The 19102-nt window shown below is 39.2% G+C and overlaps 1 protein-coding gene across 1 annotated transcript in view; it reads left to right on the top strand.

Annotated features, from left to right (window-relative positions):
* LOC125871041 (piezo-type mechanosensitive ion channel homolog) overlaps window positions 1–19102 on the top strand; it is a 320324-nt gene that overhangs the window by 9586 nt on the left and 291636 nt on the right. The window contains exons 5-8 of the mRNA XM_049551625.1: window positions 13939–14095; window positions 14202–14388; window positions 17031–17146; window positions 17802–17886. Coding sequence (XP_049407582.1) covers window positions 13939–14095; window positions 14202–14388; window positions 17031–17146; window positions 17802–17886 — 545 coding nt within the window. The remainder of the gene's footprint in view (window positions 1–13938; window positions 14096–14201; window positions 14389–17030; window positions 17147–17801; window positions 17887–19102) is intronic.

The raw sequence follows: 19102 nt of genomic DNA, 5'->3' as shown, positions 1-19102 counted from the left end.
GTGCATACAAATCATATGTACCTAGCTTGTTACAGATGTAATTAATACGAGGACATGTGAGGGACTTGGTGAAGATATCTGCAAGCTGATCATTTGCCTTCACAAATTTCGTAACAATATCTCCCGAGAGTATCTTTTCTCTAACAAAGTGACAGTCAATCTCAATGTGCTTAGTCCTTTCATGAAACACTAGATTTGATGCGATATGAAGAGCTGCTTGATTATCACACACAAGTTCCATCTAATCAATTTTGCCAAATTTTAGTTCTCCCAACAACTGTTTGATCCAAACTAGCTCACAAGTTGCTGTCGCCATTGCTCGATATTCTGATTCTGCACTAGATCGAGCAACCACATTCTGTTTCTTACTCTTCCACGACACCAAATTACCTCCTACTAAAATACAATATCCGGATGTCGAACGTCTGTCAGAGGGTGATTCTGCCCAATTAGCGTTTGTATATCTAATGATATGCTCATGGCCTTGATCCTCAAAGAGTAGTCCTTTGCCGGGAGCTGACTTTATATATCGCAGAATACGAACAACTGCTTCCCAATGGCCATCACAAGGGGAAGTCATAAACTGACTTACACCACTCACAGGAAAAGAGAAGGAAAAGAGATGTCAGGTTTAGTCACTGTGAGATAATTCAACTTTCCAACAAGCCGTCTATACCTTTCAGGATTACTAAGTGGCTTCCCCTGTCCTGGAAGGAGCTTAACATTCGGATCCATAGGAGTGTCAATAGGTCTACATCCCATCATTCCTGTCTCCTCAAGAATGTCTAAGGCATACTTGCGTTGAGAAATAACAATACCTGATCTAGACTAAGCAACCTCAATACCTAGAAAATACTTCAATCTGCCAAGATCTTTAGTCTGGAAATGCTTAAAGAGATGTTGCTTCAAATTGGTGATACCATCTTGATCATTATCGGTGATAACAATATCATCAACGTAAACAACCAAATAGATACATCGACTTGGTGCAGAATGTCGATAAAACACAAAGTGATCAACTCCACTACGAGTTATGCCAAACTCTTGAATTGCTGTGCTGAACTTCCCAAATCAAGCTCGAGGAGACTGTTTCAGACCATAGAGTGACCTATGCAATCGACATACAAGGCTACTAGACTCCCCCTGAGCAACAAAACCAGGTGGTTGCTCCATATAGACTTCTTCCTCAAGATCACCATGCAGAAAAACATTCTTAATGTCCAACTGATGAAGAGGCCAATGACGAATGGCAGCCATAGATAGAAAAAGATGAACAAATGCTATTTTAGCAACAGGAGCGAAAGTGTCACTATAATCTACCCCAAATATCTGAGTATACCCTTTGGCAACAAGGCGAGCCTTAAGTCGATCAACCTGACCGTCTGGACCAATTTTGACTACATAAACCCAATGACAACCAACAATAGATTTACCTATAGGAAGGGAGACAAGCTCCCAAGTACCACTCTTATGTAAAGCAGACATCTCATCAACCATAGCCTGCCTCCATCCAGAATGAGAAAGTGCTTCACCTGTAGTCTTAGGAATGGAAATAGAGGACAAAGACGACACAAAGGCATAATGGGTGATGATAACTTAAGAAGGTATAATGTGGGTTAGTATTTTGAGTGGATTGTATACCGTTTTGAAGTGCAAGCGGTTGGCTAGGAGGAGGCAAGTCCGCAGTAGGAGCAGGGTCCGGCGCATGACATGAATCATTTGGGACTAGGGTTGGACGTGGACGACGATGATAAGTTAGTAGTGGTGGCACTACAACTGGAGATGTAGAAGTAACCGTAGATTCCTCAAAGGTTGGCATAGGTAAAACCTGAGGTATGGGTAAGACCATAGATACATCAGGATGATAGAAGATGTATAGTAAGGCTGAGACTCAAAAAATGTAACATCAGCGGACATAAGGTATTGATGAAGATCATGTGAATAACAACGATATCCTTTTTGGACTCAAGAGTAACCAAGAAAGACATATTTGAGGGCACGAAGAGCTAATTTATCTTTTCCTGGGGCTAAGTTATGAATAAAACATGTGTTCCCAAAGACCATAGGGGGGATAGGATAGAGATGTGACTGAGGAAACAGTATGGAATGTGGAACCTGATTCTGAATAGAAGAAGAGGGCATTCTATTTATCAAATAACAAGACGTAAGAACTGTATCTCCCTAAAAACGCAGCGGAACATTGGATTCAAGGAGAAGAGTACGAGCGGTCTTAATAAGATGCCGATTTTTTCTTTCAGCTACACCGTTTGTTGAGGGGTGTATGGACAAGTAGTCTGGTGAATAATGCCTTGGTGAGTCATAAACTCCTGAAATTGGGAGGATAAGTATTCTAAGGCATTATCACTACGAAAAGTACGAATAGAAACACCAAACTGATTTTGTATTTCAGCAAAGAAACTTTTGAAAATAGAAAATAACTCAGAACGATCTTTCATTAAGAAAACCCAAGTACATTTTGAATAATCATCAATGAAACTAACAAAATAACGAAATCCTAAGGTGGAACTGACTCTACTAGGACCCCAAATATCTGAATGAACTAATGAAAAAATAGACTCTGAACGACCCTCAGTACTACGAGAAAACGTAGCACGAGTGTGTTTCCCAAGTTGACACGACTCACAATCTAATGTGGATAAACTAGACAAACTAGGCACCATCTTTTGCAGTTTGGATAGACTCGGATGTCCCAAACGTTTGTGAATTAGATCTGGGGAATCTGTAACGGAGCATGCTGCTAAGGAGTTTGAAGAGGTAAGATAGTAAAGGCCTTGTGATTCATGTCCTGTTCCAATCATCTGTCCCGTACTGCGGTCCTGCATGAGAAAAAAATCATCGAAAAAAGTTATGCTACAATGTAGGGCTTTCGTCAAACGACTAACAGATGCTAGATTAAAAGGAGAACCAGGGACATAAAGAACAGAGTCTAGGGTGACAGAAGATAGGGGTTTGGCTTTTCCAACCCCTTTTGGTTTTGTTTGGATCCCATTGGCTAAAGTAATAGCTGGAAGAGATTGTGAATAAACAATATCGGATAAAAGTGATTTATTACCAGAGATATGATCAGAAGCCCCAGAGTCCATGACCCATGTTCCAAGAGTACTAGATTGCGACACACAAGCAAAAGAATTACCCGCAACAGAGACATCAGGTTGTGCAACCGAAACTACTTGTGGAGACGTTTGCTTATTTGCACGATACTGAAGGAACTCATCATATTCTGTCTGAGCAATATGAGCATTATTGGATGGTTGATTAGGTTGAGCACCATATGCTACTGGTGGAGATGTCTGTTTACTTGCGCGATTTCGAAGGAACTCATTATATTCCTTTAGAACAATAGGATCATAACTGGGTGGTGGACCATGCAAAATATAACATATGTCACGAGTGTGTCCAGGCTTATGACAATGACTACACTTGGATCGAGGTTTCCCAAAACGCCCTCCCCCTCGCTGATTCTCCATAGACTGATATGTACGCTTTTCAAAGGTTTGAGATGCGAGAATAGAGGAGTCAACACTGGGTGATAAAACTACTTTGTGATTGGGAGGTGCCGCAAGACGAAGGAGCCGAGAGAATAATTCATCGATTGTAGGAACTGTAGGGCTGATCACGCACAGAATCATGATCAGGAGGAAGTCCAGCAAGAGTAAGAACTAGAAACGATGTTTGTCTGTGTTCTTGTTGTTTTTCCACATTTGTAGTAACTGGCATCAACGTGTCGAATTCCTCCATGACTGCCTGTACCTGTCCCAAGTAAGTAGACATATCGGATTCTTGTTTCTTTAAGTTGGTCAATCGAGATATCACATCATAGAATCAAGATATGTCATTAGTGTATAAAGCAAGAGCCTTTTCCCAAACTGTATAACACGTCTGGAATGGGCGAAACAAGGGCATCAATGTGGAATCAATAGAACGCCATAAGAGACTACATAATTGAGCATCTACTTTCTCCCATTGTGCTTTGGCTTTTGCATCTTTCTCACTAGTCTTTGCCTTTACATCTACCACATAAGTCTTGTTCGTTAAATGATCTTGGACACCTTGACCCTTGCACCACAACTCAACCGAGGAAGCCCAAGATAAATAGTTTGAACTTCCCAACAAAAGTTCTAAAGTAATTATAGGGCTAGAACTTCCAATCCCCATATTTTTAGAACCAAAATGATCACACCCAAAAGACATTATGCTAAATTTGTCTTGGAAACAACCAAAAAAAAACTTGATTATTGAGATTTGATTGTCGGAAAATTCAAATCTCGAAGAAAAAGTTGTCGGAAACAGCCTGTAAATAGCCGAAACTCTAATTTCGGCGATCGGATCTGGTCAAAAACAGTATGGGCCTGGTTGAAATGGCTGGACAACCCCAACTGTCAAAAAATTTCTCAAACAATATGATCAGAAAATCCCTCATGCACCGGTGCGTGAGCCAGATCTCGCCAGAAACTACCACCTCCGATAGGCATGTGAGAGCGTGTGGGGTGTTGTTTTCCGGTGGTTCTGGCTGGGGTTTGGTCGCGGGAGTTTTCCGAGTCTCGTGGTGGTGTTGTTTTTCGCACAACACCCTCAGAAAGAAAAAAGAATAACAAAATCAGACCCAACAGTCACTGAAAATTGACATAGACATACGGTGATTTGTTTGTTCTCACCAATGCTCTGATACCATGTGAGAAATATATGAGAAAAATATTATTGAATTGTGTATCTAAATTGTTACATTGAGACCCTACTTATAGACACTACATTGGAATCCTTTTCCAACTAGGATTCCTATTCTTATTCCTATTCCTATTCTAAGTAGGAAATACTTATTTCTATTCTAACATCTTTCAAAAGGTACACCCAANAAATATATACGAAAAATATTATTGAATTGTGTATCTAAATAGTTACATTGAGACCCTATTTATAGACACTACATTGGAATCCTTTTCCAACTAGGATTCCTATTCTTATTCCTATTCCTATTCCTATTCCTATTTCTATTCTAAGTAGGAAATACTTATTTCTATTCTAACACTCCCCCTCAAGCTGGTGCATACAAATCATATGTACCTAGCTTGTTACAGATGTAATTAATACGAGGACATGTGAGGGACTTGGTGAAGATATCTGCAAGCTGATCATTTGACTTCACAAATTTCGTAACAATATCTCCCGAGAGTATCTTTTCTCTGACAAAGTGACAGTCAATCTCAATGTGCTTAGTCCTTTCATGAAACACTGGATTTGATGCGATATGAAGAGCCGCGTGATTATCACACACAAGTTCCATCTGATCAATTTTGCCAAATTTTAGTTCTCCCAACAACTGTTTGATCCAAACTAGCTCACAAGTTGTTGTCGCCATTGCTCGATAATCTGATTCTGCACTAGATCGAGCAACCACATTCTGTTTCTTACTCTTCCACGACACCAAATTACCTCCTACTAAAATACAATATTCGGATGTCGAACGTCTGTCAGAGGGTGATTCTGCCCAATCAGCGTTTGTATATCCAATGATATGCTCATGGCCTTGATCCTCAAAGAGTAGTCCTTTACCGGGACCTGACTTTATATATTGCAGAATACGAACAACTGCTTCCCAATGGCCATCACAAGGGGAAGTCATAAACTGACTTACAACACTCACAGGAAAAGAAATGTCAGGTCTAGTCACTGTGAGATAATTCAACTTTCCAACAAGCCGTCTATACCTTTCAGGATTACTAAGTGGCTCCCCCTGTCGTGGAAGGAGTTTAACATTCGGATCCATAGGAGTGTCAATAGGTCTACATCCCATCATTCCTGTCTCCTCAAGAATGTCTAAGGCATACTTGCGTTGAGAAATAACAATACCTGATCTAGACTAAGCAACCTCAATACCTAGAAAATACTTCAATCTGCCAAGGTCTTTAGTCTGGAAGTGCTTAAAGAGATGTTGCTTCAAATCGGTGATACCAGCTTGATCATTACCGGTGATAACAAAATCATCAACGGAAACAACCAAATAGATACATCGACTTGGTGCAGAATGTCGATAAAACACAGAGTGATCAGCTCCACTACGAGTCATGCCAAACTCCTGAATTGCTGTGCTGAACTTCCCAAACCAAGCTCGAGGAGACTGTTTCAGACCATAGAGTGACCTACGCAATCGACATACAAGGCTGCTAGACTCCCTCTGAGCAACAAAACGAGGTGGTTGCTCCATATAGACTTCTTCCTCAAGATCACCATGCAGAAAAACATTCTTAATGTCCAACTGATGAAGAGGCCGATGACGAATGGCAGCCATAGATAGAAAAAGACAAACAAATGCTATTTTAGCAACAGGAGCGAAAGTGTCACTATAATCTACCTCCAATATCTGAGTATACCCTTTGGCAACAATGCGAGCCTTAAGTCGATCAACCTGACCGTCTGGACCAATTTTGACTGCATAAACCCAACGACAACTAACAGTAGATTTACCTGTAGGAAGGGAAACAAGCTCCCAAGTACCACTCTTATGTAAAGCAGACATCTCATCAACCATAGCCTGCCTCCATCCAGAATGAGAAAGTGCTTCACCTGTAGTCTTAGGAATGGAAACAGAGGACAAAGACGACACAAAGGCATAATGGGTGATGATAACTTAAGAAGGTATAATGTGGGTTAGTATTTCGAGTGGATCGTATACCGTTTTGAAGTGCAAGCGGTTGGCTAGGAGGAGGCAAGTCCGCAGTAGGAGCAGGGTCCGACGCATGACATGAATCATTTGAGACTAGGGTTGGACGTGGACGACGATGATAAGTTAGTAGTGGTGGCACTACAACTGGAGATGTAGAAGTAACCGTAGATTCCTCAAAGGTTGGCATAGGTAAAACCTGAGGTATGGGTAAGACCATAGATACATTAGGATGATCAGAAGATGTATAGTAAGGCTGAGACTCAAAAAATGTAACATCAGCGGACATAAGGTATCGATGAAAATCATGTGAATAACAACGATACCCTTTTTGGACTCGAGAGTAACCAAGAAAGACACATTTGAGGGCACAAAAAGCTAATTTATCTTTTCCTGGGGCTAAGTTATGAACAAAACATGTGTTCCCAAAGACCAGAGGGGGGATAGGATAGAGATGTGACTGAGGAAACAGTATGGAATGTGGAACCTGATTCTGAATAGAAGAAGAGGGCATTCTACTTATCAAATAACAAGACGTAAGAACTGCATCTCCCCAAAAACGCAGCGGAACATTGGATTCAAGGAGAAGAGTACGAGCGGTCTCAATAAGATGCCGATTTTTTCTTTCAGCTACACCGTTTGTTGAGGGGTGTATGAACAAGTAGTCTGGTGAATAATTCCTTGGTGAGTCATAAACTCCTGAAATTGGGAGGATAAGTATTTTAAGGCATTATCACTATGAAAAGTACGAATAGAAACACCAAACTGATTTTGTATTTAAGCAAAGAAACTTTTGAAAATAGAAAATAACTCGGAACGATCTTTCATTAAGAAAACCCAAGTACATCATGAATAATCATCAATGAAACTAACAAAATAACGAAATCCTAAGGTGGAACTGACTCTACTAGGACCCCAAAAATTAGAATGAACTAATGAAAAAGTAGACTCAGTACTACGAGAAAACGTAGCACGAGTGTGTTTCCCAAGTTGACACGACTCACAATCTAATGTGGATAAACTAGACAAACTAGGCACTATCTTTTGCAGTTTGGATAGACTCGGATGTCCCAAACGTTTGTGAATTAGATCTGGGGAGTCTGTAAAAGAGCATGCTGTTAAGGAATTTGAAGAGGTAAGATAGTAAAGTCCTTGTGATTCATGTCCTGTTCCAAACATCTGTCCCGTACTGCGGTCCTGCATGAGAAAAAAATCATCGAAAAAAGTTATGCTACAATGTAGGGCTTTCGTCAAACATCTAACAGATCCTAGATAAAAAGGAGAACCAGGGACATAAAGAACAGAGTCTAGGGTGATAGAAGATAGGGGTTTGGCTTTTCCAACCCCTTTTGGTTTTGTTTGGATCCCATTGGCTAAAGTAATAGCTGGAAGAGATTGTGAATAAACATTATCGGATAAAAGTGATTTATTACCAGAGATATGATTAGAAGCCCCAGAGTCCATGACCCATGTTCCAAGAGTACTAGATTGCGACACACAAGCAAAAGAATTACCCGCAACAGACACATCAGGTTGTGCAACCGAAATTACTTGTGGAGACGTTTGCTTATTTGCACGATACTGAAGGAACTCATCATATTCTGTCTGAGCAATATGAGCATTATTGGATGGTTGATTAGGTTGAGCACCATATGCTACTGGTGGAGATTCTGTTTACTTGCGCGATTTCGAAGGAACTCATTATATTCCTTTAGAACAATAGGATCATAACTGGGTGGTGGACCATGCAAAATATAACATATGTCACGAGTGTGTCCAGGCTTATGACAATGACTACACTTGGATCGAGGTTTCCCAAAACGCCCTCCCCCTCGCTGATTCTCCATAGACTGATATGTACGCTTTTCAAAGGTTTGAGATGCGAGAACACTGGGTGATGAAACTACTTTGTGATTGGGAGGTGCTGCAAGACGAAGGAGACGAGAGAATAATTCATCGATTGTAGGAACTGTAGGGCTAGCTAAAATCTGATCATGCACAAAATCATGATCAAGAGGAAGTCCAATAAGAGTAAGAACTAGAAACGATATTTGTCTGTGTTCTTGTTGTTTTTCCACATTTGTAGTAACTGGCATCAACGTGTCGAATTCCTCCATGATTGCCTGTACCTGTCCCAAGTAAGTAGACATATCAAATTCTTGTTTCTTTAAGTTGGTCAATCGAGATATCACATCATAGAATCGAGATGTCATTAGTGTATAAAGCAAGAGCCTTTTACCAAACTGTATAACACATCTGGAATGGGCGAAACAAGGGCATCAATGTGGAATCAATAGAACGCCATAGGAGACTACATAATTGAGCATCTACTTTCTCCCATTGTGCTTTGGCTTTTGCATCTTTCTCGCTAGTCTTTGCCTTTACATCTACCACATAAGTCTTGTTCGTTAAGTGATCTTGGACACCTTGACCCTTCCACCACAGCTCAACCGAGGAAGCCCAAGATAAATAGTTTGAACTTCCCAATAAAAGTTCTGAAGTAATTATAGGGCTAGAACTTCCAATCCCCATATTTTTATAACCAAAAAGATCACACCCAAAAGACATTATGCTAAATTTGTCTTGGAAACAACCAAAAAAAAACTTGATTATTGAGATATGATTGTCGGAAAATTCAAATCTCGAAGAAAAAGTCGCTGGAAACAGCCTGTAAATAGCCGAAACTCTAATTCCGGCGATCGGATCTGGTCAAAAACGGTATGGGCCTGGTCGGAATGGCTGGACGACCCCAACTGTCAAAAAATTTCTCAAAAAATGTGATCAGAAAATCCCTCACGCACCAGCGCGTGAGCCAGATCTCGCCGAAAACTACCACCTCCGATAGGCGTGTGAGAGCATGTGGGGTGTTGTTTTTCGGTGGTTCTGGTTGGGGTTTGGTCGCGGGAGTTTTCCGAGTCTCGTGGTGGTGTTGTTTTTCGCACAACACCCTCAGAAAGAAAAAAGAATAACAAAATCAGACCCAATAGTCACCGGAAATTGACATAGACATACGGTGATTTGTTTGTTCTCACCAATGCTCTGATACCATGTGAGAAATATATGAGAAAAATATTATTGAATTGTGTATCTAAATTGTTACATTGAGACCCTGTTTATAGACACTACATTGGAATCCTTTTCCAACTAGGATTCCTATTCTTATTCCTATTCTAATTCCTATTCTAAGTAGGAAATACTTATTTCTATTCTAACATCTTTCAATAGGTACACCCAAGTTAGTCTTGTGTGATCATCTATGAAACTCACAAATCACCTTTTTCCATTTACAGTTGCTACCCTAGAAGGTCCCCAACATTGCTATGGATTAACTTAAAGGGTTTTGTGGCATGATATTTTTGGGAAGAAAAAAGATGAACGTGTGTGTTAAGCCATTTCACAAAATTCACACTGGAAAGAGAATGTACTTTTATTCATAAACAACTAAGGTAACAAGAGTTTCAAATATTGAAAACTAGGATGACTAAGTCTATAGTGCCATAACATGACTTTATTATCAACTTGAACAGAGTTCAAACAAGCTGAACTAAAATTTACTGAATTGTCCCCGCTTTCAAGAAAATAGAGACCTTCAGACTCTCTAATATTGCCAATAATCCTCCCGAGGCTTTGTCCTGAAATACGCATGAAATAGAGTCAAAGATAGCATGACAATTAAGGTTTTGAGTCTATGATGATGGACAAAAGATTATAAGACAATTTGGAACATGAAGGACATCAAAAAGGGTCAAAAGAGGGGTTAGTTTCACCGTCCCTTTTCCAGCAATTGCTAAGAAGGAACCATCAACAACTTTAACCTTTTTATTTCCGGCTAAAGGAGTGTAAGTTGAGAAAAAATGGGAATTCCATGTCATATGATCACAAGCCCCTGAATCTATGATCCAAGGACTTATACCAGTTGAATCTGTACTAACAAAAATATATGGTACATTACCTGCTTGGGAAAAAGAACAAGTGTGAGTAAAAGGATCAAATTTACTGGTTTGGAGTTGAGGTTGGAGAACTTGGAGAAATTTGTGCAGTAGCTCTACTTGTTCCTTAGTGAAAGGTCGCCTTTCTAAAGAAGATCGTATCCCTGGTTCTTTACTGGTACACTGAAAGGCCTAGCCATGGTTGTCTGCCATTTTTTTGTTCCAACTAAGCGATTTCCTATGGATATTCCAGCAAGTCTTACTAGTGTGTCTGCATTTTTTGCAAAAACCGCACCACGGCTTCATTGTTGTCTATCAGAATTTTGTTAATAGATTCTCGGCTTCTATTGATGCCGCTGGGTGATGTTGCCTAGACAATGCTATGATATCATGTAAGTTGTGGTACCAAAATTGTACAATTTTATTTATCCATAGAGATACAAATTTATAGTATAGAGAAATGAACTAGCTAGCAATCAGATCCCTTGATTTTAGGTGATTTGAGAATCAAGCAATGATTCTAATATCCTAACCTATTCAATAGCCTATCAGATATGATTCTGTAGATCAATTTAAATCCTACAAAATCATATCTAATCAAACTTAGATACTTACAAATCGACAGAGTTATCACAATAGAAGTCTTTGCAGACTTTTATCCCAAAGAAGGTGGAGCCTAGCATTTTGGGTAGTGATTTGCAGTTATGTAGTAATAAAAAGGGGGAAGAGGAACACACGGGTTTGATAGAAGGACATGTGAGGGAGATAATTCAAAATTTGGGCCTAGGATTTGTATTAGAAGTGTTGGACTAATTCGGGATTAAAGGTAGTGGGTCACATGATGCCTAATTGCCTAAGAAAGACCCCATTTAGTTAGAGAAGGAACCTTTTGTTGACAACCTTTTCTCGACAGGGAATATTTTCTTTTCGAGTTTGATCATATTAGAGATGGAGATGGGATTGGAGTGAGACTTGAAGAATATTTTTCAAAGGATGATCTGGCATTTTGGATGGGTTGGAAGTATTGGGGGATGAAGATAACAACATGCCTATGGTTATTTATGATACCAAGGATGCAAGGGTTAATGCAATAGAAACTAATAAGAGAGAACTTCGTCAGGGCAACTGCTCTTTTGAGCAAGTTACATTGTTTGAAGATCCTGTTCCTCTTCAAATTAATAACAGTCTCTCGGAACAAGAAATTGAAGACAATGCTTCACTTTGGGTACATTCCAATGTACTTAAACTTAGCCAACTTTTTGGGGCTGTTTTTGAAGGATGTGATAAGGTGTCCTTTGATCTGTTTTCTGAGAATCGATCAAAAGAGGGGGAATTGAGTCGGAAGAAGGTGGAGACGACACCAATTAAAGCAAATAACACAATCCCAAAGCAGATAAGAAATTTGGAATTCCATGTTAAGTTTAAAGAAGGGGAATCAAGAAGCAGGGGGGAATAACAAAGATAAATCTCCAATGAAAGTCAAAATCCTTTCTCGAAATGTAAGAGGGGTAAATGGGGAAGAAAAAAAAGGGATGGTTAGGAGATTATTTCAACATCGGGGGGGCTGATATTTATGTTCTGGTTGAGATAATATTGGTTGGATCAGAGGTGAATGTATTCAAAAATTATGGCAAAATAGATGGATGGGGGAGTTTCACTTGGATGATATAGGCAAAAGTGGTGGTATTATAGTAATGCGGGGTAAGAGGGTGTGGAAAGGAGAGCTGGTGACAACAACCAACCAAATTGTAACCTGTAAGTTTGAAGGCATTAATCAGGCATTCACCTTGTTTCTTTCAGCTGTGTATGCTTCTTATGGCCCAGCAATTGAAGAGAACTTTCACAAGAGTTCATCAACATCAAAGAACCCTTGGGTATCTTGTTAAGATTAAAATGCCACAAGATATACAAACGAAAGATAGCCACAGCCCACAAGGCATTTACCTCGTTCGGTTTTTGCATACCCCTAGTTTCTTCACTGCAGAGAGACTGTGAAACGGTGGCAGATTTCATCAACCTAATGGGCATTAGTTTGTCTATGCCAATAAACATTAAGGAAAACTTTAGCTTGCTGGAAGCGGAATGGGAACCAGTCAGGTCACACAGAGAGATGGAAGATTGTCCCAGCTTGTATATGGTGGACTATCTGAATGGAGAGGAGCCAAAGGTGTTTTGAAAACAAGAGCTGCTCCCTACAGAAAATGAAGATGAATTATCTGGTTCTTTTCTACTTTTGGTGTAATCATGACTCATGAGTATCCTCAAGCATAAGAGGATATTCCTAGCATTTTAGATTACTTATGAGATCATAAGAGGCTGACTATACTACTGTGATTTCTGGTTGTAATTAATACTGAGAGTATTCCTCTATTTGTAAAAATGTTACCTTCTCAAAAAAAGAAGAAGTGGCTACACGGTTGTAGTCAGTGGTTCTTAGTTTGTTTAGTACACAATGGGTGATGCCGTACACAGTAAAGGAGGCATTGCATAGCTGGCCATGTAGGGGAGGGGGGGAGTAAAAGGGCTTGGGGAGGTTGCTCCACTTACATCATGTGGTCATATGAGAAAAGAGAAAATAGGAGGGGACTCAAAGGGATAAACCAATTTTGTTGAATTGCCACAAAGTAGTCTTTCCTAGTTTCCTTGTCGTGTACCCCAGAGGTCCCTTTTTTTTGACAATGGTAACTGGTGTACCCAAGAGGTCCTTCTTTGTATAGAAGACTGGTTTTCTTTTGTGGAGAACCAAATTTTGGTTTAGGTTCTCTATGTTTTGGTATACGCCTTCTATATGGGGCTTCCCCATCATGAATATTATTATTTACTTTATAAAAGAAAAAATATGCACAAAAAGGATTAGGATTTCTTGCTGCAAGAATCTTGAAGACAATTGTGCAACAAATAAAAAGCTGATGGAGCTGATCCTTTTCCTGTCTTAAGTTTTATTAGCTACTCATTTTCTGAACAAATGAACAAATATATTTCAAGGTGGTTCTTATTGTATGTGAAATAGTGTGTGTGTGTATTTCGTTAGTGATATAATCCTTGTTTATTTTGTTACTTATACAGAATCTCTTCATAATAATGTGGTGGATTTTGTGGTCAGCCGATTGTTTACTTTGTTTTTTCGGGGTTCAAACAGGATTTCCTATCTGGAATTTTTAATGCAATTTAATCTTTTCCCCTTTTTTTTGTATTAAATACTGCTAATGGGTTTGCTTTGATTAATAGTTTTTTCAGTATGTTGGGCTTCAAATATTTTGCAATTACCGAAAGATAAAAATATGCTCTCCTTCAAAAGTTGACTTTATTTATCTTGTGTTTGCATGGAAGGTGCCCGTCTTAGAGTGAGTTCTTGCTTATTTCTGCCTGCTGTTCAGTTGATTGTGGGAATTAGCTATCCTTCTTGGCTTTCTCTACCCTTTTTCATTTGTAGCTGTGTGGGCCTGGTTGATTTATCTTTAACAAGCAACTTTTTAGGTCTATTCAGGTAATTGTGTTGATGTTCCTTTTATATTCATATGTATTAACATCTTTTATCCTTTTGCTTCTAAATCCTAAAGGGTTTTATTTTTCTTCTTTTGATGATTTTGTAGGGGGTGGAAGCTACTCTGGCTATATTCTGGTTTCAACCTAAGCCTGCTTTATTTTTATCAGCTCCGTATTCCATTTCCTCAGATGTTCTACGTAGTATCTGATTATATTGGTCTCTACAAAATATCAGCGCACTCTGATTGGCAAAAAAATTGTTCTGGCCTTTCTCTTTTGGCATACTATTACTTGGTACCCACATCTTCAATGCTAAAAGTCACTTATATAATTGGTTAATGCTACTTTCATGATTGTATATTCTCTTTGTACTTCCTGTGACTTCGGATCTACTTATGATATTGAAGCATTGAATTCCCTTTTGTGTGCATTCCTATTGCTATATATATGAGGAGGAGCTTGACTGACCTTAGCCACATCTATTGTAATCTTTATCGTTTGTCATCTCTTAGATGTGTTTTATTCCTTGTATAACCGAATAAAAAGGGTGCATTTCAATTCTTTTTGAGAGAAATGAGGCTTTTGCTGAGTTGTAATAGTTAACAAGGAACCGAAGATGCTATGGTTTAACTGTCAAGAATGTGTGTGTTTTTTATGGTGAAAGAAAGAGTTAAAAGGCCTAAAGTGTAGTATTTGTCATAGAGTACTACAAGTTACATAACTGTTACATGACACTTGATGTATATTTCTATATAAACCTTCACTATCTATGTTTTAGCTCGCTCTCCCTTTACCTTCTCCAATCTCATGAAGACCTTCTTGACAAAGGCCTTCTCTCTTTACCTTCTCCAATCTCATGAAGACCTTCCACAAATTAGAAGCAACTAGTTTCCTGCAGGTCTTTATTTTCCTGTAGCAGAACCCTTCTTTGAGGACTACAACTCAGCTACTTAGAGAGGTTGCATTTTCTTACTTATTCCAAAGGAAGATATGGTGTAGCTATCGAAGCCTAGCCTCAAGTTCAATAGTGTAAAGATGGATCTTGGGCCTAACTCAACCCCAAAAGCTAGCTTATGAGGGGAGGATTGTTGAAATCCATATAACCAAATTCCCATCCCTTTTCTGATTTGGGAATTCTTAACACTCCCTTGCACGCCTAGACCTCGTTAACTAGAGCGTGGATACTATAATATGGGGGCCCAACATCGGGAAACAAAGAATCGGGATGGGTCTGGCTTTGATATCATGTAAAGATGGATCTTGGGCTTAACTCAATTCCAAAAGCTAGCTTATGAGGGGAGGATTGTCCAAGTCCATATAAGGAGATCAAATTCCCATCCCTTATCCGATGTGGGAGTTCTTAACAAATAGCTTATGTATATTTTGTTTAGCCTTTGACATTGTGCAATGGTTATTAGGAGTAATTACTGTTTCAGTTCTCGTGTTTTGAGGTATCATTCCCAAGCTCATTAAAGTTGACAAACAGTTTATAGAGTGCTATTCTTGCCATTTATTGAAATATGTGGACAGCATCATCTAAAAGCTAAAGCATTAGAGAGAGGGGCACTTTCATTACCTTAATACAAATACCATCATATGCAGATCACATTCTTTTCCTTAGCCCAAGCACTTAATTTTTTTTTCGATGGGCCAAGGCAGTGACACTCAGGCTGAGGAATCTTGCCTATATTAGTTCCATATTTGGTGGTGTTTACCATCTTATTGAAACTTTTAAACTATTGGGGAGGACATACTTATAAAGGGAAAAGAACTATTTGGGATGGGTCACTTCATGAATTTAATGAGGTCTCAGCATAACTTAAGATTTGATCTGCAAACATTTACAAAGACCTGAAGCTTAATCAGCAGCTTGTACTATTTCTGAAGAGTCCCACATCGGTAGTTAAACAGATGGGTGGTCTTTTTACTATGACTTGGACAATCATCACCTCATGAGCTAACTTTTGGGGTTGAGTTAGGCCCAAGATCCATTTCTTATTGGTATTCTCATTAAGTCTCTACCTTAATGCCTCATATTGTTCTCGGCAAGTTGGTCATCGTAAGATCTATTCGCAAGCTTAAATGCAGATTCTTACATGTTTGCTTAGCTTTGTGTGTCCCAGGGGCATTCTTGTTCTTGTGCTGGGGGTCATATAAATATAATTATGTAGGAGCTAGAGACCTATGTTTGAAGAAGAATCTCTGTTGAAATATAGGGAGAGATGGAGACTACTGAATCAGTTGGCTCAGCTCTGAACATGCTATGTGATAACCTAAGCTTTCTAACTCTCCCTGCTTCCTCTCCTTTCTAGTCTAAACATCCTCCTAGTTTACTGAGAACTTTTCTGATGAAGGTCCAAGGGAAATATGGACTTTTTTCATAATTTTGCTAAACATCTGAAGCCTTATAAAATCCCTTAAGTCCTTGTAAATTAATTTCTGAAACGGTACTCGACAGCAAGGCCAAAATTGAATAAATCTGCAGAGAGTAAGAGCTTATTTTCTGGCACCATGCTATATCATTCTCCCCGTTCATCTTCCGGTATCCTACTATCCTATATCCAGTTTATTGTTTTTTTCTTTTTTTATTCAAGCCTTTCCCCTATTTCCTTTGGTGGATCATCTGGACATTCTTAAGGGACTACTGTTCCAGGTGCTCTTATTACATGGAACTGTCTTAGGACTTTGGCGCTGCGGTAGTTTCTTTTGGAAGATTGAGAGGGAAGAATTTTTAATTTGGCCTAACTTCTGGAATGATCCAGCTGTGATAAGTTTGCGTTAGAATAGATTTTTGATTTCCATTCTCATGTGATGCTATTTATTTAAACTAATTGTAATCTCTCTTGCTGTTTTAAAACAAATGCATTTTCTCGTTTATGCTCAACAGTCCAGGTAGTTTGAGCGGATAACAACGTGATTTTATTTACCGTATGCAGATCTCTTTCATTGAAGGTGATTTGGAGGAAATGTATCTCATTATGACCATGAGAGAAGGAAACTTGACTGAGCGGCTTCTGCCCTCGAGGCATTCCTTTTTTGTTCGTGAATACAGGTGACTGCTGCAGTGTTTATATCTATCGATCTATCCACTTGTTTATCTTATTTTCAGTGGCTTTCTACGCCAATTGGCATACACAGTTACCTTAAAAGTTCCGTATGCATTTTTTTGTGTTTGGAAACAGTATTTTTGTAGTTTGTACAAGATGATCTTATGATATACATGGCACATAAAAGAGTTCTTGAGTTGCAACAAGGTTAGTGTCAAAATTGCTCGAGTATGAGCAATAGTCTTACCAAACCTTTTAAATTCCTTATACATGTAGCATCCTTGCAATGGCTAGTGAGCAGTCCAGTGCACAAAGCATCCCGCGTTTGCAGGGTCCTGGGAAGGGTCGCATCCCAAGGGGTGTGATGTTGACAGTCTATCCTAATGCAAGGATTAGTGGCTACTTCCACGGCTCGGACCATCCTTGCTATGTCTAGTAATGGAACATAAATCTTATTTTCCTTCCTAGAAACTTTTGAAAGATCATATTTTGACAACATTGACTACATTTCCTCCTTTTGGTTGTGAATCCTTCCTTTTCTTTGCTGATGATTAAGGGAGAGTTTCGTTTACCTTTATAGGTTTCCATTGTTTGAATTTCTTGATGGATACATCTTGTGAAGTCTTTGCTCAAAACTTATATATTCTAATGTGATTGCAGATCTGGTGTGAGGCATACTAATGTTTTGTTGAAGAGGACAGTTTTCCGAATTTTCACCATCAACTTTTTCACGTACGGCTTCCCGGTACATGTTCTTAAACGACTATGAATTGTGGTCTGCTTTCCTTTTTTTTTTTTGGAAATGGTAATGTGGTCTGCTTTCCCTTTTCCTACTTGATTTCCCAAAAAATGCCTCCAAGTAGTTGCAACTTATATGCTCCATATAGATTGCGACACGAAATGATATTCTGGTGATTTTCAGGCCAGATAACATGAAAGTGGTTCCCTGGAAATCCAAACTGATTAGATGAATGCGGAAAACCCGATTTCTTCCCTGACCAAGTGCTTATAATTATATGACTTCTCTGAAAACAATGCATCTCTTCCAGCCCCATCTTCATGAATCCTAACAAGCATGTGATGTACTTTGCTTGTAAAGCATTTTAATCACGCCTTTGAATTCAACTACATTCAAGTTTTGAACGTTCCTCCTAGCCCCTATGTCCCAAAGAATGCTGCCTTTTTGTAAATGCTGGATGTATTATATTGTTATTGTCAGCATCAGGATTTTCACCAAAAAAGCTCCCAGGAACGATTATCAACGTCCTTTCTCTCTCCTACTTTCTAGGACTGCAGAAGCTCATTTTTCCGGTAACTCCTACCGGAATCTAAGCCTCCTTTTTTAAAGCCAACAATAATCACCCACTGTGATTATTGCATACAATTTAGCTCTTAGGATGGAGGAGAACAGAATTTACTTCAAATCAGGCTTCAAATCATTCGATATAACCAGATGATCCACGAGCAAGTCTGAATGGTACGAATGGGTTGAAAAGAGTTGGAAGATGATGCGAAGATCAGTTATGAGCAAAAAATCTACGGAATGGATCTGCTTCTATCTGAAAGAGGCGTCAAAGGAACAAAAGAAGGAGATTAGGAGGTGGAAATTTTCAGAACGAGTTGCAGAGCATTTTTGTACAAGAAACATAATGAATACGGGAAATTGATAAGCATAATAACTCTAAATAGCAGGGGAAGGTCAGACTTAATTATTCCAGAACTTGCATTGGATGCAGTGTGGTTGGACCATTGGCATGAAGAACTTTATCCACTCATCCCCGAATCCCATCTTCAGCATTACAATGTCCAACTTGTTTTAGTTCAAATGGTCATAGGCTTTTCCAACATTTTGTTTGCGCAAGATCCTTAGCTACTCTATGTTTCCTCTGAAGTTACCAAAGCTGCATAATGATTTCTCTTTCTTCCATAAACACATTCATAGAGGAAAGTTCCCCATGGAT

The sequence above is a fragment of the Solanum stenotomum genome, chromosome 7, assembly GCF_019186545.1.
Source record: "Solanum stenotomum isolate F172 chromosome 7, ASM1918654v1, whole genome shotgun sequence".
In the NCBI taxonomy this organism is placed as follows: domain Eukaryota; kingdom Viridiplantae; phylum Streptophyta; class Magnoliopsida; order Solanales; family Solanaceae; genus Solanum; species Solanum stenotomum.
This window is presented reverse-complemented; position numbering and strand designations above follow the sequence as displayed.